The 22914-nt window shown below is 43.5% G+C and overlaps 2 protein-coding genes across 6 annotated transcripts; one reads left to right on the forward strand and one right to left on the reverse strand.

Moving 5' to 3' along the window:
- Positions 1–112: 112 nt before the first annotated feature.
- mycbpap (mycbp associated protein) lies at positions 113–20175 on the reverse strand. Of its 5 annotated transcripts, none has more exons than XM_081701693.1 (19): positions 19963–20175; positions 14723–14847; positions 14053–14215; positions 13658–13764; positions 13254–13428; positions 12022–12137; positions 11168–11318; positions 10893–11005; positions 8432–8553; positions 7739–7847; positions 7207–7399; positions 6523–6710; positions 6163–6309; positions 5184–5318; positions 3938–4098; positions 3428–3546; positions 3037–3176; positions 1852–2040; positions 113–274 (listed from the first exon to the last, which is right to left on the reverse strand). In XM_081701693.1, the coding sequence occupies exons 1-19, from the start codon at positions 20027–20029 to the stop codon at positions 182–184; spliced, it is 2613 nt and encodes an 870-aa protein (XP_081557819.1). In that variant the 5' UTR covers positions 20030–20175; the 3' UTR covers positions 113–181. The 5 variants fall into 5 exon arrangements, with proteins under 5 accessions (XP_081557819.1, XP_081557818.1, XP_035390598.2 ...); XM_081701692.1 differs by having other exon boundaries at positions 1852–2043; XM_035534705.2 differs by having other exon boundaries at positions 1852–2046.
- A 496-nt stretch (positions 20176–20671) lies between these two features.
- On the forward strand, positions 20672–22677 carry rasd2b (RASD family member 2b). The gene is made up of 2 exons (XM_027027609.3): positions 20672–21735; positions 21908–22677. Exons 1-2 carry the CDS (start codon positions 20913–20915, stop codon positions 22426–22428), a joined length of 1344 nt encoding a protein of 447 aa, XP_026883410.3. The 5' UTR covers positions 20672–20912; the 3' UTR covers positions 22429–22677.
- The last annotated feature ends 237 nt before the right edge of the window (positions 22678–22914 follow it).

Below are 22914 nucleotides of genomic sequence, written 5' to 3' on the forward strand. Positions count from 1 at the left end.
ATATATATATATATATATATATATATATATATATATATATAAAACCCCTGCACACTTTATATATATATATATATATATATATATATATATATATATATATATATAGTGCGCAAAGTGCTAAAAGACTCAAATATGTGTCCATCATACAGGGAGGAGGTTGAGAGACACACAGAGAACTCTTTCAATAGGCTGCATGTAGGTTTTCCTGGCTGTTTTGAGTTTCATCAAGCAGATCACACAGAGAATCAATCATCCTCTCCATCAGAACATAGACCTGAAAGACAAAGACAAACACACACACACACACACACACACACACACACACACCAATAATTCATAATCATTATCAAATTTCAGTTTCTCTCAACAAATCCTAAATATACTGTAAGTTTCTGATTGACCTCTTTTCTAAGACTTAACAGTATCTGACACTACAGATGTTCCCTGTTCCAAGCAGCAGGAACACACTAACATCAAAGAAGCACGTTCTGAATTAATCAAGACAACAAGACATGACCGAGAGAGAGAGAGAGAGAGAGAGAGAGAGAGAGAGAGAGAGAGAGAGAGAACTTATTCCTGACTGACAGTTACAGTGGACCAGTAGGAAATCTGGCGTGATTCACTACAGCCTGAGAGTACAGGCCGAGAGAAGTTGATGTCCTCCGCTAATTATAACATACTAGAGAATAAAGACAAACTAGAGAATATAAAGACACACTGGAGATTAAAGAGATACTACAGAATAAAGACAAACTAGAGGATATAAAGACATACTAGAGATTAAAGACAAACTAGAGAATAGAAACATGTGTGTGTGTGTGTGTATGATCCTCTCTATGGAATGGCATGTGTAATTGTGGTAATTTCATGTCTTTGCATGTGTGTGTGTTTTTGTACATTTTTGTGCTAAATATTATGACCATGCAAAAAACACAAAAACAGAAGTGCTCTATTTTGGTCAGCAAATGGCCTAGACAAGGCAAATTGCTTTTTAAAAAGATACAATTTAATGTTGATTGTCATATAATTACTAGAATATTATAGTCATTAAAATATAAATGCCATACACAGAGAAATACATTTTATTTACAATGACAAAGAATAACACTAGATTCCTAGACAGTTCAAATGGAAAGGGCAAATCCATTTAATTCTGATGACTAAGATAAAGGTTGGGGTTAGGCTGAGGATTGGGCTTAGAGATAGAATCAGAAAATTATTATTACATGTAAGTAGTCACGCACGTACACTCCTGGGCAAAACAAAATGTTCCAAACTCAAAACTGCATAATATTAACCTTCTATTGGTATCGACAGCAAATAATGGGGCCATTCTGAGCACTCAGAGATAGGCTTGGATGTAATATCAAAACACTGAAATCTTTCATTATTTTAGCTATTTCTCTCCAGTAGTTCATTATTGCAGCTATAAGCAGTGGCTCAGGACTCAGGAGGGCAGTTTTAGCTCTTGTTCATTTTCTTACCAATGATTTGTTGTTATTACATTTAATTTCGTGTTTGGCTCATTTTTGTCTCGGGGTGTATGTTTACATTTATGGAATTTTGCAGACGCGCTTATCCAGTATGACTTATGCATTTATCATGGTAGCATGTATATGATTGCATACCTATAAGGTATTAAAATAAGGGAGTTTGTGCACGTATGTGTCTGTGTGAGTAAATGGGAAAATGCGTGCACGTGTGTGAGTGCAGGTGTGCATACATATGAGTGTGTGTGCATGTGAGTCTGGGCATGTGAGCATCCATGCATGTGTGAATGTGTGCATGCAAGCATGGATGTGTGTGTGACTGTATGTGTGGGTGCATGTGTGTAAAACGGCATCTGCTTGCCTGCTGGTGCAGCATGCGTGTATATTTGCGCTGTAGTTGTGGCTCCACACGGTCCTGCTGCAGTGGCTGGGTGGGGTCTGTCTCTGGGCTGCTGATGTTGGTGATGGTGGTCATGGCAATTGTGGTGGTTGTAGACAGCTCGCCGCTTACCTCTTTACCCGGTTTCACCACACGCTTCTCCTCCTTAACCTTCTTCTTCCCAATGCCACACACATACACACACACACACACACACACACACACACACATACACACACACACAAACACAAAAATGCACACAGAAATATTAACACAAACACACTCTCTCACACACTCATACACATTAACACATATACACAGGCTCAAACACATACAACCATGCACATATGTACACAGGTAACCATATACACATCCACACAAACACACACACAATCTCTTCAACAAGCAGTGCATCCACAGTGAATATGTGTGTGTGTGTGTGTGTGTGTGTGTGTGTGTGTGTGTGTGTGGGGGGGGGGGGGGGGAGTATAGCAGGTGGTCTACTGCCCCCTGCACTGGTTGCAGTGGGAGAACACACGCACGTTTTCACACTTTACATCTCGACCCAAAACAGTCACTATCTCACCTGTGAGTCATCCAGAAACAGACACAGAGATCTTTAGATTATTCTGGATTATTGTTTTAGTTTGTTAGTCCTCTGTCAGGGGCCACTATACATTAATTATACATCAATTGTACATTAATATACATGTCAATAATGTTTTATATACTAATAGTTATTTAAAAAATAATGAAATGACAACGGTGGCTGGAGGGAGACATACCTAGAGAGAGAAAGAGAAAGAGAGAGAGAAAGAAAGAGCTCTTTGTTTCTTTCCTTTTTCTTGAACAGACCGTGTGAGCAGCGTATGAGTGTGTGGTGCTAGAAAATGGAGTGGTTTCAGCACTTCAGCCTAGCAAAGTGGGGCTCCTTCCAACATAGAGAAAGAGTGTGGGACAGGTTAGACCATGTTTATTTACCCTGTTTATTTACCCCATCCATGTAACTGCATCACCAATTTTAAAAAATGGCACAGCTGAGAATAGAGGAAGATCCAGAACACCACTGTGTGCGTTGACTGACACACTTCATGCGGGTGGAATTTTGGTGATGTGTATTTGCTGCCCTCTGTTGGTGTCTTCCCCTCATTACACCTCCTCACCCACCTCAGCTGCTTTGTCCTTGGCTCCAGGTTTGGGTGCCCCTTTCTTCTCCTCCTTCTCTCGGTCATTCCCTCCTTTCTTCTCCTCTTTAATTGGAGGTGCTCCTTTTCTCTCCAGCCTCTCCTCCTTCTGTAGATTTCCCCCTGTAGAAACATAAAATGTGATAGCATGTGTGTGTAAACGCAAGTGTGCAGGGGTTTGTGTGCATGTGTGTGTGTGTGCACCTGTGTGTAGATGCATGAGTGTATGTATGTCTGTGTGTGTGCATGTATGTGTTTTTGTCTGTGTATGCACATGCGCTTGTGAATGTGCATGCATATGTGTGCATGTTTGTCTGACTGTGTATGAGTGTGAGTGAGTGTGTGTGTGTGTGTGTGTGTGTGTGTGCTCTCACAGGTGTCTTGGTGAGACTGTGTTTCTGTCCAGTTGTCAGTTTCAGGCAGATCCAACTTGTGTCTGAGCCACAGAGCCTCACTCACCATCCCATCCAACAACTCCCTCCACAGCTGCACCCTGCGTGCACACACACACACACACACACACACACACACACATACTGAAATGAGAGCGCATAAACTGTGCGTAAATCTCCCACACGGAAAATAAACGTGTTTGGTGGTGTTACAAAGAGCCCCACTGCTCCACCACACCAAGCGAGCACACAGTTCACTCTGTTCTGACCTCATCATCCTCATCACCTCATCATCTCATTACAGTGTTTCCAGAGTCCAGAGTGTGTTAAAGTAGAGTAAAGAGTTTCAGTAGCTGTGACTCTGTGAAACCATACACAAAGTCACTAGACATATGCACAGTCAAATCACCGCAGTGATGAGTGGATTAACCCCTCAGTGTGGTGGTGTTAGACAATAACATGGGGCAGTACCATGGTGTGTTATATACTTACCCAACACAGTGCTGTGAGACTGGGGTGGGGGGGGGCAGTGGTGTGTGGAGCTGCAGTAGCAGAGAGTTGTACTGTCTTAGAGCCTCGTCCCTGCTCAGTTCCACGCACTCCACATCACAGCACTCCCTGTCTGGGTCCTCTTGTGGCAAGGAGAGCACCACCTAGTGGAGGGAAGCAGAGCGTGTGTGCACATACATGCACACACAAGCTGGATGTTACTCCACACTCTGTGCGTGTGTGCTTGTGTGTGTGCAGTGCCTCACTGCAGTAGATCTATAAAGGCCAGTCACTGTAGAAATAATATGTCATAAGAATATATGACTGGAATTGATATTCACTTGCAGACTTTACTGTTTATAACATGTTAGTTTGTGCTTAATGTACACCATAAATAAATGAATATTGATTGTATGTTCAGAGGGGTGAACACTGCACTTTTAAGGAATTATGGTTTAGTTTTTAAATGTTGGAGTTTTTTATGACAACCTGATGTTAAGGTGTCTGCTTTGGTAGCGTTAAATGAGCTAAGAGTTTTTGGTAAGATTTCAGCAGTGGTAGTTCAGTGGTTAAGTTACTTGACTTGTAATTGGAAGGTTGCTGGTTCAAGCCCCACCACTGCCAAGTTGCCACTATTGGGCCCCTGAGCAAGGCCCTTAATGGTAAAGCTGTACTCACTCATAACTGTAAATTGCTTTGGATTAAAAAAAGATGTAAGTATAAATGAGCACAAGGTGTCCAGAGAAACAGGATGTTTTCAAATAAAACTCCTCTTTCTCCCAGAAGAGTGCAGTCATACAGGACCCTCAATCTCCCCTGAGCAAGACCCTTAATGCTCAAGTTGTACTCAGTCAGTCATTTAATCACTTGCATAAAAGCATCAGAGAAATGCCGTAAATGATGACTATCAACCTTTGCGAGGCATGGTGGATCCTTAAGACATGCTAAGTGGCTGTGCTGTGAATCCTGTACGACAAGGCATCTACACTGGTTGTCAGAACTACTTCCAATCTCTTATAACATGGGAGTTGTTAAGTGGTCATGTCAGTCAGGGGGCCTTGTAGGGCGAAACCATTGCCCCTCATCCAGATCCTCACTTCTAAAGACCTGCACAAGCGCAACTCAGAGTGACAGGGAAGAAACACTGGGTTAGAGATAAAAATAACTGTACAACTATACCTGCCAGTTTATATACCTGGGTGTCTGTGTGTGCGGCTGTGTTTGTGTGTTGTGTGTGCGTGTGGGCTACCTGTCGTAAGTGGCCCAGGGAGAGATCCCAGACTGTGTTTTCAGTCCCTGCTTCTCCAGGCTCTGTGACCTCTAACCTCTTGGCCTTTTCCCATAGCCCCTTGAGCGCCTCCACGGACTCTTGGTGGTAGTGCAGCTGGAATGGTGTCAAGGGAACACACACACAAACACACACACCCTATTAACAAGCACAGCTGTCAGGATGTGAAATGAACACTAGGTGTTACACGATAATCTGATTTTCATTTTCACAAAGCGTGTATGAGTGTGTGTGCATGGGCGTGCTGTGTGAACAGGGAGGCTGGAGCAGTGTGTCTCATCTGAACAGCGTGACGAATGGGTTCTACTGTGAATGCAGGGTGGAGTAGCTTCTCAAAGTGCTTCTGAAGGGTTCTGTCCTAAAACTACATGAGCCTGTTAGTCTTTTAATGGAACACTCTAAATACCTATGCTGGAGTAGCTGGAAGTGTTTGTATGTGACAGAGTGATAGTCACAGTGGATGTACGTTTGTACGTGTGTGCGTGCTGCTTTGTGTGTGCACATGTGTGTTAGCATGTGTGTTCATGTCCTTGTGTGCATGTGTGTGTGTGTGTGTGTGTGTGTGCACGTGCATGTATCCCATGCAGTTTTCTGTTTTGTCTGCTGTTTTTATGCACAGAAGCTCTTCACCATTAAAGTATGGGTACTGGTTGCAGATGCAGTGGAAATGTGAAATGAAGCAAAGCTCATTTATCTAACACACAAAAGCACAGACTCCTTCAGTGATAAACACGTCAGAATCAAGCATACAGAGAACTGCTATGATTTTACCCTGCATTTCGTATAACAACCCATCCCACATAATATAGGTGAAATTGTAGTTTTTACGTCTTCATGTTGTAAGTAAATCTCAGGGGGTGCTGACCAACTCCACAGTATGAATTGATGTGTTTTGTGGAGACTTACATTAGCATTGGTGATGTGTTTTGTGGGGACCTACATTAGGATTGGTGATATGAAAATGCTCTTCCTCTGTCATGTAGAGTTCAGCTGGTGAGCTGGGCCTCTCTGGAGTACTAACACCCCGCAGTAGGTCACGCACAATCGACCTGCACACTGACAGAGCCTCTCGCTGCTCCAGCTCAAGCTACAACACACAAACACACACACATGCATACAAAAACACACAGATATATTTATATGACTATACAAATACTTATGCAAACAGGCAAATACTGACAAAAGTGATACATACATATGTGATACCTACATACATACATGCGGAAGTGTGCATGCTCACGCACACACACACACACACACACACACACACACACACACACACACACACACACACACACACCTCCAGGGCTGCTCTCTGTTCAGTAGATTTGTCCTGGTACAGAGCCACACCCCTCAGTGTGATGAGCATCGAGGCTCCGCCCAGCAGCACAGGGTGTGTGTGGAGCTGCCACACTTCACACACAATCCCCACACACGCGTTTTTAAATGTGAACAGGACCTGCTCTGTATCGCCGGGTAGTATGACAGCTTAGACAGAAAAAAAGTACATACAGACCCAGAACCACACACACAGATACACACACAAGACAAAGAGACAAAGAGAGAGAAACAGAGATGGAGCGAGTGGGGAGAGGCAGAGACTGATGTTTAATATGACTAATATACATTATGTTATGTTATTAATGTTTAACATGATGAATAGCTTTAATATAATTATATAAATAGGATTACAATTTATGTATTTATTTGTGTATCTGTGCATTTATTATTAGTACTGTGTCAGTAAATATATTGTCTATACTAAGCTTGTGTACCTTTTTATATTTAAATTTTACCTTTAGCTGTAGTAGAAGTGCTAGGTGTGTAAGTGTGCGTGTATATGTAGGTTTGTGTGTACCTGTAGCTGTGCTAAAGTAGAAGTGTTGTGTGTATGTGTATGTGCGTGTGTATACCTGTAGCTGTGTTAAAGTAGAAGTGGTGTTTGTGTGTGTGTGTGTGTGTGTGTGTGTGTGTGTGTATTTACCTGTAGCTGTGTTAAAGTAGTAGTGCTGTGTGTGTGTGTGTGTCCTGGCCTTTGTGAAGCTGTGTGGCAGGTTCAGTCTCTGCCAGCTGTAGTAGATGGCTGTGCTGCCCTCGTTCTTCAGCTCCAGGTGAGAACATACACTCTCCCCAACCACAGCCTCGAACACCAGCCGCACAGAGATCCCCACCTCTCCCTGCATTAAACACACACACGCACACAGGCTTTTGTTTTGCAATAGATAGTAAAACAAAGGAGATTTAAGGAGATCTGACTATAAGTCCTCAATGAGCAAGCAGAGAAGTACAGAGGTACATTCTTTAGCACACTGAAACTATGTCTATATGTTTATACAACTGCAAACAGTTTAAACAGTTTAAACAGTCTATCATTAAAACTGCTCTGTGTTGATTCATTCAATGCATTCAGGACTAAAACATTAAAACACAGGATTCATTCTCTGTGATCTCGAGTAAAATCATGTTTGTGTCACACACACACACACACACACAGACACACATGCGCACGCACTCACCTGGTGAGAGGAAGCACTGCCTGTCCAGAGGGCCAGCTCACCACCAACCCTTAGAGCAGGAAGAAGCTCCACATTCAGCATGACATCATCATAAAGTGCCAGTGGGTCCCTTTAAACAATCAAAAACTGATAAACACATTTAAACTCACAGGAACAAGCTCCAGTTTATATGGGACATTCATGTCTTGCGATATGAACGTCTTAATTCCATTAGGCAAAAAACTGTTATAGTCCCCTTGTGATATCAGGAGAAATGGGGGAAAAAAAAAAAACAACTTAAGGACTTAAAAGTACCCAGTAAGTACTGAAATGTACCCAGTAAGTACTGAAATGTACTCCGTAAGTATTGAAATGTACTCAGTAAGGACTGAAATGTACTCCGTAAATATTGAAATGTATTCAGTAAGGACTGAAATGTACTCCGTAAATATTGAAATGTACTCAGTAAGGACTGAAATGTACTCCGTAAGTACTGAAATGTACTCCGTAAGTATTGAAATGTACTCAGTAAGGACTGAAATGTACTCCGTAAGGACTGAAATGTACTCCGTAAGTATTGAAATGTACTCAGTAAGGACTGAAATGAACTCCGTAAGTACTGAAATGTACTTCATAAGTATTGAAATGTACTCAGTAAGGACTGAAATGTACTCCGTAAGTACTGAAATGTACTCCGTAAGTACTGAAATGTACTCATTCTCTTTGTGTTGTCCCTCACTCCTCTCCCCCTCTTCCTCTTCCAGCAGAAGTGAGCGCTGCTCTGACAGAGAAGAGAAAGGCTTGCTGGAGCCCACGATCTCCAAACCATCCATCTCCTGATAGAGAGCAATACAGAGAGAGAAATGGAAAGAGAGAGTGAGAGAGAGAAAGAGAGGAAATATACTGCTGTTTACTGCTCTATTCATCATCTGTGTTTAAACGTTCCTGTTTGTATATGTTTTACTTCCGTTTATGTGAAATGCTTTTTCCACTGCTACTGACACGTCCTGTTGGACTGCTGCTCCAATGGCTTTAAGGAACACTTAAACATGGAGGCTTTCTGCCAGACAAACACACTCACATGTGTTTGCTACTCTGTCTACCAAATTAGCTGGAAGCAGACTGGCAGGATGAAAGGACACTAACAAGTTGGACTCGAGTCATGCTCAACACTCGTGTCGTGCTGGAACACCTCCCGAGCTGCCGCAATCTGTCCACACTTCTGGGACATCCGAGGAATGCCTCTTTCATCCAGAATCTTTCAGCTCTTAGCACTCTTAAATGAGCACTGCCGTGTTCTGGACATCTTAGTCAACCGCCGCCCCTATCCCCCACCGTCAGAGAGATGATGATCGCATCCGCTCTGTCCCTGCCTCTCTCTCTCTCTCTCTCTCTCTCTCTCTCTCTCTCTCTCTCTCATGCCCTCTCTCTTTCTGTCACGTTTTCTGTATGCCAAGTAAAACGGGACAGCCTGTAACAATTAGCCTAGGCACAGAACAGAATCTGACGAGATTGAGCGAGAGAGAGCGAGAACAATAGAGAGAAAGAGAGTCGGGGGGATGGGGAGGGTGGGCATACAGAAAGTCTCTAAGGAGCAGGCAGGCAGAACATAAGGCCAGGACCATTACATGCCTTCCATCGGGTGTGCGGGTGTGCATGTGTTTCTTTTGCACAGACAACTTAAAATGATAATTGCAGGTAATTAGCACAGACAATGCCAGATGCTGTACAGCCTGTGTGTGCAAGGTGCAAGTGTGTGTGTGTGTGTGTGTGTGTGTAAACCTCTCATGTCAACATTCCCTCCACTAGTTGTTGTCCTCCTGGTCTTAGTCCTCTAACATGTTTCCCTCCTCTCTCCAGATAAGGTTTTACAGCTCCTAACATCCAGCAACCCAACTGCTGCTCACTGGCCCACATCCAAATCACACCGCTTCAGTCCGTCTCCCAGGACCTGCTCCCTTTCTTTACTCCTATCACAAACATCTCTGTTATCAGGCTGTGCACACTTTGTCTTCAAGTCCGCCAGCATGGTACCCGTAATGAAGAAATCCTCACCTGACAGCTCCGACATCGACAACTACTGACCAGTATCTCTCTGAAACTGAATCCCAGTAAGGCTGAGCTGCCACACATCCCCGAAGCAGTGGGTCCTCGCAGGGATCTTGCCAACTCTTTTGAGAACTCATTGGTAACTCCATCCAAGAATGCTCAGATCATTCTCAGATCATGCCACAAACTCAAGGCTTGACTGCTGAAGCTCACTCCTGGAGGGTCTTCCTAGGTGTGCCACCAGGCCCTTGCAACTGATCCAGAATGCTCCAGCAAAACTGATCCAGAATGCTCCAAAACAACTGATGTTAAACACTCCAGAGATTTCCCACATCACTCCTCTATTGCATTCACTCCACTATTGGATTCTTGTAGCAGCTCGTATCAGGTTTAAGACTCTGATTCTTGCCTACAAGGTAAAAAATTAACCTGTTCCCTCAAACTTGATAGCAATGGTCAAAACCCACTCTGTACCTCAAGCCCTTCGAGCTTCAAGTTTGGACCAGCTTGACCAACCATCCTTCAAGACTCATGGGAGTCTTCTCAATCAAGAGTCTTCTCTGTTCTAGCACCGAGTCGGTGGAATGAACTTCCACTGGCTGTCTGAACATCGGAGTCCCTCGCTGTCTTCAAATGAAAACTTATCTCTTTGAAAATCACCATAATTAAACCTAAGATTTTAGATTTGAACTTATAGCTGCCTTGTTTACTAAATGCTCATGAATTATTCTGTATTTTATATCATTGTATTGTATCTGTCATTTTAGGTATCAGCAGCACTTGGTTCCAGAAGTCTCAGTTGAGGGTATGTTTAGACTCTATTTGTGCTAGACAACTAAACAACTAAGTAGACAACTAAAGCACTTTTGTAAGTTTGTTTGTTTGTTTGTTTGTGTGTGTGTGTGTGGAGCCTGGTGTAATATTTAATATTTACATAATTTTTGGGTTTAGGAACAGATCCAGATGACCCAGGTGGGTGTAATATCTGTTCACAGCTAAATGAAGTAGAGGACATTATGAGCATGAAAAACAGTCGATTTATGCAGACACACACACACACAAACACACACACACACACACACCCTGTTTTTGTGTGTATGTGTGTGTGTGTTTGTGTGTGTCTAACCGGCTGGTTGAAGTCCAGGTCTCTCAGTATGCTTCTGAGCTCATTTTGCCGATGCAGCAGGTACTGACTGTGACTCCATGTTCTACTCCCTGAGTCCTCGGAAAGCAGATTACCTACACACACACACACACACACACACACACACACACACACACACACACACACACATAAATATTGTATACACATTACACAGTCAGAAAACACCTGCTCATGAGCTATGTGGCTGAGTATATCTGTAAGTATGTGAGTGTGTGTGTGTGTGTGTGTGTATGTACCTGATTCCATGCGTGTACTATGAGGCTGTGTGATGTGTGTGATAGGTTGTGGGTTCCCTCTCTCTGTCTGGGGCAGAGTGGCCATTATCCCGCTCAGCTCATCTCCAAACCACTGAGGAATACTCCAAAACTCACTGCCCACACGGCAGCCCTGACACATGCATACACACATACACACACGCACACATGTGCGCGCACACATACACAGAAATAGGTGTTATTGTCCTAACTTAAAACACCACAATCATTACTCAGGTCATCTAATGCCCACAGCAAATAGAAAGAGAGAGAGAGAGAGAGATTGAAGCTAGAGAGACAGAGAGACACCTAACGTATGCCCTTGAAAAAATCTATATACTTTGTAACTATGTACATTGGAGAGTTCAATTATTCGTGAGTACACTGAAGATTAAAAAGCAAACACAGAAACAGAGAAAGTGTGTGTGTGTGTGTGTGTGTGTGTGTGTGTCAGAGAGAGAGAGAGAGAGAGAGAGAGAGAGAGAGAGAAAGGCACCACAGCTGCTTTGTATCACTTTAGGAAGGATACTTAAGAAATTCCTTTCTATGATACAGTTTACATAGACATATTATGTAGGTATGGTTTTCTGTTGGTTTATTCATTTATGTATTTTTTTTTGTTGTTAAATATTTCTTTAAAAGTTTCTTCTTTTTACATATCACTTTTGAACTACTTTGGCAAAATTGTATAATCAGTCATGCCAATAAATGTTAACAAAATGAAAACTGGGTGGAGAAATAGAGTGATAGAGAGAGAGCTAAAGAGAGTGAGAGAGAGAGAGAAAGAGAGACAGAGAGAGTGATAGAGAGGGAGAGAGAGAAGAGTCAACAGTCACATGTCCAGTGTGTAGGGCTGGCAGGCCTCTGCTGATGAGTTCTCTCTGTTCCTGAATCTCTCTGAACCTGCTGGACTGGTTCATCAGCAGCTCCTCCACTGGCTTGTGCAGAAGATCTATACAACACACGCAAAGAATCATGGGACACATAATGCTTTACAGGAACTCATTTCATTCCATGCATCATTACTGTATCATTACCACTAGCATGCTATAGTAGTGAAGGCCTCATTACTGTATAGTGCACAAAAGATAGTGAAGGCTGTAGTGTTAGCATGGTAGCGTGCTGAAGGCCTCATTGCTGTCAGTCTGGTGTAACACTCAGCCCCCCCCATGATTCACTCTGCGGTGTGTGAGCCAGCTGCTCCACGTGTTAACACTCGTGTGAAGTGGAATAGTGTTATGTAGGAGACAAACACACACACTAGAGGAATTACCCATAGCATCAGTAGTCGGTGTAGGCATGACTAGTGTGGTGGATACTGACTCACACTGCATGTGTCTCCAAATTTGGCTGTGTTAGTGGAGTACGTGGGCTGCCACGCTTTAGACTCACAGCTTCAGGGGAGGCTCCTGACTGCCGGCCACAACCTCAGTATCACGACTCAATGCGGTATGGCAGCCCAAAGCCATGCAGCATGAAACATGTATTCACTATGTCACAGAGTTGGGGAAACCCCACGGAATCTGTTCACTATGTCACAGAATTGGGGAAACTCCACAGAATCTGTGTTCACTATGTTACATAGTTGGGAAAACCCCACAGAATCTGTATTCATTGTCACAAAGTTGGAGAAACCCCAATGAATCTGTATTCATTATGCCACACTGTTTGGGAAATCCTATGGAGAGTCAGCAAAAGCAAGGAATGGCGACACAGGTAAATTTTGTTTCCATGAGTGGGGTTCATCAGTGAGTGGGGTTCACAAGTGAGTGGGGTTCGTGAGTGGGCTTTGTGAGTAAGTGGGGCTCATGAGTAAGTAGGCTTCATGAGTGAGTGGTGTTCATGAGTGAGTGGGGTTCACAAGTGAGTGGGGTTCACAAGTGAGTGGGACCAGTTTCTGGGTTCCAGTTCTACCACCACAGCTTTTAGAATCCACGCTGGAGCTCTGATGGGGCTGGCAACACGCTGCATGTTTGCATCTGCCATTAAGCAAAGTCTTGCCTATATATGTGTCTCCATTGGCCCATATTCACTGATAATGTGCAGAGGGTGCTAGTTTGGGACTCACGGGAGATGAAGTTCTGCTGTCTGCGTCTCTCTGCCATGTGGTAATACCAGTGTTGGAGGGCGTGGCTCTGCAGATCCCGCCCACTCCCTGGGTGGGATTTGGTCCTTTCAACGCTTTTCCATCCTCCAGCCTGCATGGGGCGCTGTTTCTTGAGATCAGGAATTCGATCAACGAGCTTAGAGAGAGGGGGCGATAACACATCTCTGCTGGTAATGGCTGTATAGGTGAAACTAGCTAATGAAATGGATGAAAGAACTCAGTAGTATTTCTGTTCATATATATTATTATTCTGAAGGGCTTTGGGACTCAGGCATGGAGTAAGCCAGTGATGAGCCACTAAAATAACACATCTTAGTCTTATGCGTGTGGGAGTTATTCTATTAACCTTAGGGAGAAACTCTCACCTCCATCTCACCTCTGGCCTCCATCTCTTTCCTAAAGTCCTCCAGACTTCCCAGAATGCTATGCGGCAAGACCATGCCCTGGGCATCAAAGCGTGGACCTCCTGGACCTTGTAAGATGTTACAAGAAACTACTTGAGGTTTATAATCCTATACTTAAAAACTTTGCATGACACAACAACTACTGTGCCATCAATGTTCCAAAAGCCCTAATGATGTGTTTCCATGTTACCCAATCAAAATCTGTCTCTCAAAACATGGTTAGCAAAACAGAAGAGCATTTTGAGGCCTCATATGGATACTTGTGACAAACCAGTGTTGGCACCAGCCTTACTGTTCCACAAACCCAACTTGCAGTGCCACAGTGTAACCAAATGTGGCACCAGAGCCCCTCCTACCTGAGTAATCCAGTAGCTGTGGTGTAGTGTCCTGTGGGAGGGGCCTGGCTACAGCAACCCTCACACATCTCCTGACCCAACCTGGGGGCCGTGTCTTACGGACAAGCACACGGGTTGACGGCCGGGCCTTCTGGGAATCTTTTGGAGGCTGAGGGACCTGCAGCTGTGTACACACAGATAGAATGTACATTTTATACACATTCACAAACACACACGAACACCTGCACTCAAGTCCAAAACAAGTACTTAGAAATTAAGCATTTCTTTGTCATATAATCATATCTATTATGGTTTGAAGAGCAGGATCTGATCTAAGTACTGAGAACATTGACATACAGGAGCCAGTGTCACCAATAGCATGGCTGATGTGTTTAAGAGTAGACATACAGTGAGTTTGCTAACTACTGCTTTATAGGTAATGACTTATGTCAGTGAATGGGTTAAGGTTTGTCTGTGAAGGTTTTGCAGTTATCCAGGTCACTGCATCATCAAGGAGTGCTGAATACAATAGACTGGGGTATTGTGAAAATAGGGTAATGGCCTCATCCTTACCTACTGGTCCTCATTCACAACCAAATGTTGAATCAACACAACATAACCCAAACCCAAACAGCACAAACCAACTCATCACAGCATGAGTCCTCTGAGCAGGAGTTTGGTCTCTCTCTACCTTCTCCAGGTGCTCTGGTTTAATGGCCAGTGCCTGGATGTCCTCCCCCTTCAGGGTTGGACACCCACGCTGCTCCTCACTTGCACCAGACGAGAACTCCTCTGATGCCTTCCCTCGCTTTTTATCTGACACACGAGAAGAGAAGAATAGAAAAGAGAATGGATAACTTTTTTTCAGTTAAAAATAAGCCATGTGGCAGTGAGCGGCATGGCTGAGTGCTGTCTGTGGAGCGGAGAGACAGCCTGGCTGAACCTGCGGGTAAATACAATTTGCTGCATCTGTGTGTGATTACTGGCACAGCCTACTTATATGCCACCTTCCCATCAGTTGCTGAACACAGAGAGACACACACCACATACAGAGTCACTGAGGTGCTGAAAAGCAAGAGAAAGCAGTGAAGACCTGCTTGGGACACTTTCCAGTGTTTATTTTATTTTTTGTGCATGTCTGCATCAGAGTATAACTTGCCTCTGCTTCCCATGTACTGTTTCTCCACCTTGAGACTAGAAATCACTGTTATATATCTGAAAGAAACTGTCACGGAAAACTCCCCCATATGGTTCTCCATAGTTTGTGGCCACACCCTCCGTGATGGCACACACCTGTGCAGGGGTTGATGTTAAGTGTTTGTCTGTCTATTTAAACCCTCGCCTCTGTGTGCCTTGTCGGTGGGTCATTATTACTATTACTGTCATTGTTACTGTTTCTGTTATTGTGTGTATAGCCACTGTTAGCATTAGATGTCGTTGTTCCTGTCAACACTGTTCGTCGTTATGTGTGAGTGCCACAAGTGTCAACAATGTTTTGTCTCATTAAACGTCTCACCGAATCGAGGGAGTCTGTGTGTCCTGTTCCGCACCTTGCGGCACTCGGGCCGACGTTACAGAAACTTGTATAATAGCCATGTGGGTTATAGCTGGTTCTTATTAAACAGCATACTGTAATATGTTACACAATCGTTTTCTGTGTGGCTCTACTATTGTTCGTACCCAGCCACACAGGTTGCTGCGAACTGCGCTGTTAAAAGCTCTTTTTTTGAGAAATAACCCCAAATTACTGACCAAATCACACACAAAAACACAATATAGGCTGCCTATGCATGCAGACAGATAACGACCTCCAGGGAGCCAAGCATTTACCATATCTCATTTCAATCTCATTTCAATGTTAAGTGTGCGTTGTTGATGACAATGGCCATCTATCAGTGCAGGGGGAAATGCGTCATGTTGATAAAGAAGCCAGGAAGAGGCTCTTTACCAGCTGATAACAAGTTTGTGAAATGACACAGAACAATGCAACCTCAACTTACAATGACCTATATTACAGATGCCTTCCTCGTGCGCAGGAAAGTACTGTATTGTACTGATGGTGTGGTGCAGAGTGTCAGTGTCCCCCAGCAGCTGCAGGTGTTGCAGCTGGCAGGAGGCTGGGCGGAGTAACTAATACACACAGCACGTGCCTTCTCCACCACAGGCGAAGGCCAGCTGGCTGTGAAAGAGAGGCAACACAAAGAGAATGAGGAGGAGGGGGGGTTTGGTAAAATGTCTCACTGACGTATTCACATACAAGATGCATTCCAGAAACAGAGCTAGTGTACGGCTAAACTCTGTGCGACTGTGTACTGCATGGCTATGGGTGTTCTAGCTAGAAAATACACAGTGTGAAAGGAGTGAAGAGAGAGAGAGAGAGATTTTTAACAAAGAGGTTTATGTAATTAGCTTTTCAAATGGCAACTATAACCTACCATTCGTTTTCCCTCGGAACACTTTACATAGTTACATATTGTTTCACCACATAATCAATTACACCCCATCACAAAGTTCAGCTCTCTCTCTACTACAACACAAAGAATGTCTTTATAGCACCATTGGAATTCAAACTCATTCATTCTCTTGTAACACCTAAACTCAAAACTGAGTCTAGAATTGTAAACAACAGCAAAATGTCCTGTCCAGATCTATTTTCCTATGTGTTCTTAACAGACCTGCCTGTCTTCCCTTTCCTGAGCTTGCCTGCACCCAAAGCAAATTTGCGATATGAAATGCTCACCATACTTATGAACACAATAAATGAAAAAGAACACACTCTAACCCACATCACTGATATTTGGATCAATGCATTCATGCGTTATCAGAGCTAGACTGTCACTGAGACCACATAACACATGCTCACAAAAACTGGGGGCAGACTCAACCCTACATCTCCCTGTATCCTCCCTGTATTCACTCCGGTACAGGTATGAACAGAATCATTTAGTCCATTTACATATCTCACTGAGCTGTCTCACTGAAGTGGTACCTTCCCTGACCCCTACAGTCCAGCAGAGCATTGAAAGCAGTTCTTTTAGACTAAGCCGACGCCTGTAGACTCTGTCAATCTGTGTAGTTCAAGTATTTCAGTTTCCTGTTGCTTGATTAATTGAGTATTGTGCTAGGAGACATTGAAAGTGTATTGCAGGCTAAATCTCTTTAGTTCTGCTACCCCATAATCCCACCATTGTAGCAAAGTACTGAAATATTGTTTTGGTAACAAACTTTTTGAAAGAAAGAAAGAAAGAAAGAAAGAAAGAAAGAAAGAAAGAAAGAAAGAAAAAGAAAAAGAAAGTAAGTTTTTTTAAATTTACATGAATCAGTAGAGAAGGGTTAAAATGACAGTATAAGCTTGCTGGTTTTGGATTTGCCATTAATCTATATGATTATTATTAGTAGTAGTAGTAGTGATAGAGGAAGTGATCGTAATATTGTTACATATTAATATTGTTATTATTTTTATTTTGTAATATAATAAAAAATATGCTATTTGCTGTACATGATTTTAACGATTTAAATCTATTTTACCTTTTGTTTACCATGATAATGAATTCATGAAAGCTTTGGCAATACAAGTGTAATATTGTCATGCCAATAAAGCACCACTGAATTGAATTTAATTGAACTGATGTGAGTTTAATTGAATTGAATTGGATTGAATCAAGGTGAACTGAGTGAAAGAGAAGAGAGAGGAGAGAGTGAAATGACAGAGAGAGAGAGAGAGAGAGGGAGAGAGAGAGGAGTGTGAGAGATATAAGAGAGAAAAAGAAGAGAGAAGACAGTGAGAGAGGATAGAGAGTGGAGGATAGAGAGTGAGAAAGGATATATATATATATGTGTGTGTGTGTGTGTGTGTGTGTGTGTGTGTGTGTGTGTGTGTGTGTGTGTGTACTTACCATCTATACAGCTGCTGCAGATATTAATTAATGAGTCACTGTTAAACACTTTGACCCTGCCTGCCTTTCTGTACCCAGAGGGGTGGCCCATTAACAAACTGAGACACACACTGAATAAAGCTATTGGACCTCTGACCTCTTTATGTAACCCTCCACATCAGTCCAGAGGCTAAGCACTGCTGCCATGACAACCATACAATTATTTTTCCTTTTTTGATTTGACTATGCCACCTTTCCACCTCGCTCTCTTCATGCTTTTCTGTTCTTTTTTTCATTCTTTTGCTTTTGTTTGTCCTTCACTGCTGCTGTTCAGCTTGGTGCAGTTGGAACATCCTGTGTAGTTTCAGAAAAGAGATGTGACCCAGAGAGGAGAATGAAAGCAAGAGAACACATCAGCTAAGGAGACGAGAGCAGCACTGAGCAAGAAAAAGAGTGGGAGTGCGAGAAAGTGGGAGCCAAGACAGAGAGAGAGACACAGAGGAAGAAACAGAGAGAGATGATTTTTGTGTCAACTCCTATACCTACGGTCTCATTTGCACTTACATTTTGTGGAAGGCTGAAGGTTGAAATAAGTGTCAATACAGAACTGGATGATACTTTCAGAACAAAGTAAAGACATTTGCACAGATTTCAGTGGACTGAAGATAGAAGAGAAACAGACGTTTCAGTACAGTGGTGCAGTAGATGTGCAACCCATGAGCATTTGCATGTGAACTTGGTGCAGAACCAATGGCCAGAGGTTACATGCTGTTACAACTTCTATCCATGCCCGCTTAAACCCACAACCAGCAGAGGATTCAGTCCATACCAGCAAATCCAGACCAGCCAAGTCCCAAAACTCCACCATCTACTGATTCTGAAGAGGAGCCCCCTGCTTAGCAGCTGATCAGAAGCTAACTCCCAGGGGTCAAGCAGAGCCAAAAGAGGACACTCCAAAAGCCTAGAAATGGCATGATGCTGGTCTTCTCACTGACTCCACAGGCTAAATGAGCTCTTTCCCAGTCACACTGTAGCAGCCCGGACTCTATGGTGGCCCAGACGTACTCCTTAGATATAGTTCACCATGCCACATCCCGATTAACACATATATGCTCTTCTTGAGAGGATTGATAAGAAACAGCTGAAATGTTGTGCTCAGTCTCAGGGGGTTGGGGGTCAGTTATTTCCCAGAGTGACTCTACAGATGAAGAGTGCTTCAAAAGGAACTCTGGGTTCTCATTATGTGTCTCATCTCTGATATCACCCGGGCTCCAAGGCTAGTCCTTTTGAGTTAAAGAACTGGGTTACTGGGTTTCAGACAGACACACATTTAATGGCAAATCTGTACTTGTCACCAACAGCTCTGTGACATTCATTTCCTTATAACACATATAAAGACGCACACATAAATGTACACACACACACACACACACACACACACACACACACACACACACACACACACAAACACACACCTGCAGTTGTTTTGATGAGACTGTCATGGTCAGTAACGCAGTGAGTGAAGTGTTAGTGTCATTTCACCCCCCACACACACACACATCACCCCCTGGTGGTGCACTGTTTATGAGTAATTTCATAGTGGGTGGCAGGATCTAGTAGGTCAGTAGAACAGATAGGTCAGTGGGTCTACCATCACCATCACCTATTTTAACAACTGTCATCCCAATTCCCTGTAGATGCAATAGGCTTTCAGCTTTTCACTGAACCACACTTACCTTATTTACTAAAAGCCTTCCATGTTTGGGAATGACATTCATCTACTCGCTATGAAAAAGAGTTTCCTGGTAGTAACGGCCTTTCAGTACATGCCGGGCTTTTTAGAGCGAGGTGGACAAAAAATGAACCGAATGGCGGTTGTACACGCTTTACGGTATAAGTATCTGACAGGTAACGCTAGGGAATGGTAATGCATTTGCGAATCAAGTCGATATTACTGGCATTAAATCGGCCAGAAACCGTGAAGGCACGAAATGCCTGAGCTGTTACGGGAAGTCAACCTTGACCAACTGTCGACTGCCGGGGAGTCATAGGTTACCTTGTGGCGAGCGAGGACTCCACTCTTTTTTCGCAGCCGTGGCCGTGGACTTTCCAACACTTGCCATTGTACAATACAGACTATCTGTATTTAGCTAATTAGCTAAGTTGGCTACTAATTAATGTTATATCTTAATTAATGTTACTTGGCTATATATCAGGAAAATGAGCTGGTAGTGAGTTCTGTTGTCTGACGAGTAGTTGTGTACTCCACTTCCTTGTACCGATGTTGCCAGGGTAACGGTGGACGCTAAAGCAGGAAACTAATTAAAGCCAGTCTGAGCGACAGGTTTCCTAAATCAGGTTTTAATCACGGACATTTTTCCACCTCATGCTACCTAATGATATAAAGATATTGATGCACATATATGAAGAAATAAAGAATATAAAGCTATAAAGAATTAAATAATATAAATAATTACATTTAAAGCTGAGGAGTTAATAAGTATTTGTACCATTTGTAGCAATGGATTTCTTTGTACGCAGCACTAAATTTGGTGTAGCTTAAAAAAAAAGAAAATTAAAAAAAAAACTGCATGTGGCAAGAAATGATGAAAGAAACAAAGCATGAACGAAAAAAAAATGAAAATAGCACAGTAGACTTCTGGGTAAATTGATAAACTGCTACCAAGGAATTAACAGGAAATATTTATTTATGATTTTGGTTTAAAACAATCTGTATACTTATTTTTACTCAGTGTGAATGATGCAGAAATAGAGATCAAACAGTTCTACATCGCACAGACTATGCCAACATGCATCCAGTTCGTGCCGATGTAAAATTAGCCCCCCCAACCCCTTTTGGGAAAACGTCCGTTAGAAGACAGGCTGAGGCTTTGATACAGCACTAGGGAAAACGTTATGTTCCGCTGCAAGAATACAAGACGCGCTGCGCCTTGGTACACCTGCCAATCAACGCGCACCCGCTAAACCCCACCATATGGCACAGGAATGACGCTGAGGGGCGAGTCTATGGCTCGGGATGCGCCTATAAGTAGCCGCTGCCCAGGTTGCACTGGAGAATATCTGCGTCAAAGCGCTTTAGATTTAGAGCTAGACGCTCGGTTGTCCACTGCAGACTGGAGGAGCCTACTGCTTTCTGCAGTAGCGTTCAATTCAGACCCATTTCTACCCGTCACAACCAAAGGAATGGAGATCAAGTCGAATGCTGTTATATCTGCGGGGTCTCCAAACCCAGCTGTATCAGTCATTCCGCCTGGTTGTGCACTTGGTGCGCCGAAGTTCCCTGCGCGCTCTTCTAAAATCTTACTCGCATACAAAAGCGCCACGCAGCATCTGAACGCGACAGGATTCCGAGTCACTACCATCTCCAAAGCTGGAATGGGGATAGTCAAACTGGCCACGACTCAGCTAAAACACCAGGACAAGAAAGTGAGAGTGGGGAGGACATCTGGCGCCGGCAACCGCCGTCCGTCAGTGGACAGCAGCACGTCTAAGAGATCCCCTTTGGACCAGCTTGCTGCGCTCATGCTGCACGGTCAAGCTCGGTTTCGGCAACTCAGTCAGGAGTCTCCGTGCGACACAAAACCGCAGAACTGCCGGCGCGTCGTGGTGCTGGGCGCACCGAGAGTCGGAAAAACGTCCATCCTGCGGCGTTTCCTGCGAGACGGCTTCGAGGAGCAGTATGAGCCCACGTCCGAAGACTTTCACCGGAAACTGTACCACATCCGCGGAGAGACGTACCAAATAGAGATCCTGGACGCGTCTGGTGAGAGAGACTTCCCGGCAAAGCGCAGGCTCTCTATTCTTACTGGTGAGTAATAAAAGGATTGTCATATACATTTTTTTTCAGTTAACTGTTATTTCTTTTTTATTTCTGTAAATATATAAAAGCTTTTATTTTCAGTTATAGATGTTAATAATTAGCAGTTTCTGAGTTCAACAAAGACTAACAGCTGACTTCTTTCTTTATTTTGCACCCACAGGTGACATTTTCCTACTTGTCTTCAGTCTGGATGACCGTAGCTCATTCGAAGAGGTGTGCGCGCTGTGGTCTGAGATAACGACAGCCAAATCCGCATTGCTTAAATCCAAAGGGAAAGCCAACGTGCCCACGGTGGTCTGTGCAAACAAAGTGGACTTGCCGACCGAGCAACACGCCGTGTCGCGAATGGAAGTGCATAGTGCCTTCGCGGACGGCTGCGCGTTTTTCGAGACCTCTGCCAAAGACAGTGTGAACCTAGAGCAGGTATTCGAAGCTCTGGCGAAGCGAGGCGGACTGCCTCTTGAAACCGGCCCCTCGCAGCATCGCAAGGTGTCCATCCGGTCGTACCAGGCGCTGCGCGCGGCTCGTCAGGTCGGCAGAGGGGGCAAGGCAGACATCGCGTGCGGCGTTCTCTATCCTCTTGCTCGTAGACCGAGTTTCAGCACGGACCTCCGGCTGGTCCTTGCCTCTCAATCCAACAGAAAGCCGAGCAAACCGAATAAAACATGTAAAATTCAGTGAGTCATGGAAGAGGCAGAGTTTTTCTCCATATGATTTTGGAGCAAAGGACAAGCTAACTGACATTAAGTTTGCATTTATTTAAATGTAAATGTTGTGCATTTATCAACTAGTACTTCCCTGTAGAGTTTTAAATAATTTTATTTACTGTAAGCTTTGTTGTTAAAGTGTAACAGTATTTGTGGAAATGCCAGCAATGTATTTTAAAAAAACTATATTAGCACTCTATGATCAAACCTGATTTTAAATAAAAGTTTTGATACTCTGATGATACTCTGATTACTACCAGTTATCTGGGTTATCTGCTTTGCCAAAATGTGAAATAGAAACATATTCCTCTCTTATGTACGGTGTAACATAAATAGAGAAGTGAGTAAGTGACGTGCATTTGTGTGTGTGCGTGTGCATATGTGTGTGTGTGTGTGTGTGTGTGTGTGTGTGTGTGTGTGTGTGTGTGTGTGGCAGGAGTGGGCATTATAGATGACTTGG

The sequence above is a fragment of the Electrophorus electricus genome, chromosome 18, assembly GCF_041902795.1.
Source record: "Electrophorus electricus isolate QZ-2024a chromosome 18, ASM4190279v1, whole genome shotgun sequence".
Taxonomy (NCBI): domain Eukaryota; kingdom Metazoa; phylum Chordata; class Actinopteri; order Gymnotiformes; family Gymnotidae; genus Electrophorus; species Electrophorus electricus.

Bases quoted from the DNA above. Each gene is read 5' to 3' on its own strand.
- mycbpap (XM_035534705.2), bottom strand. From the start codon at position 20,029: ATGGCAAGTGTTGGAAAGTCCACGGCCACGGCTGCGAAAAAAGAGTGG. The intron at 6,711-7,206 runs GTAAATACACAC...TTTCTGTCTAAG, and splicing joins CTACTTTAACACAGCTACAG to CTGTCATACTACCCGGCGAT. The intron at 6,310-6,522 runs GTGTGTGTGTGT...TGTGTGTTGTAG, and splicing joins AACAGAGAGCAGCCCTGGAG to CTTGAGCTGGAGCAGCGAGA.
- rasd2b (XM_027027609.3), top strand. From the start codon at position 20,913: ATGACGCTGAGGGGCGAGTCTATGGCTCGGGATGCGCCTATAAGTAGC. The intron at 21,736-21,907 runs GTGAGTAATAAA...TTGCACCCACAG, and splicing joins CAGGCTCTCTATTCTTACTG to GTGACATTTTCCTACTTGTC.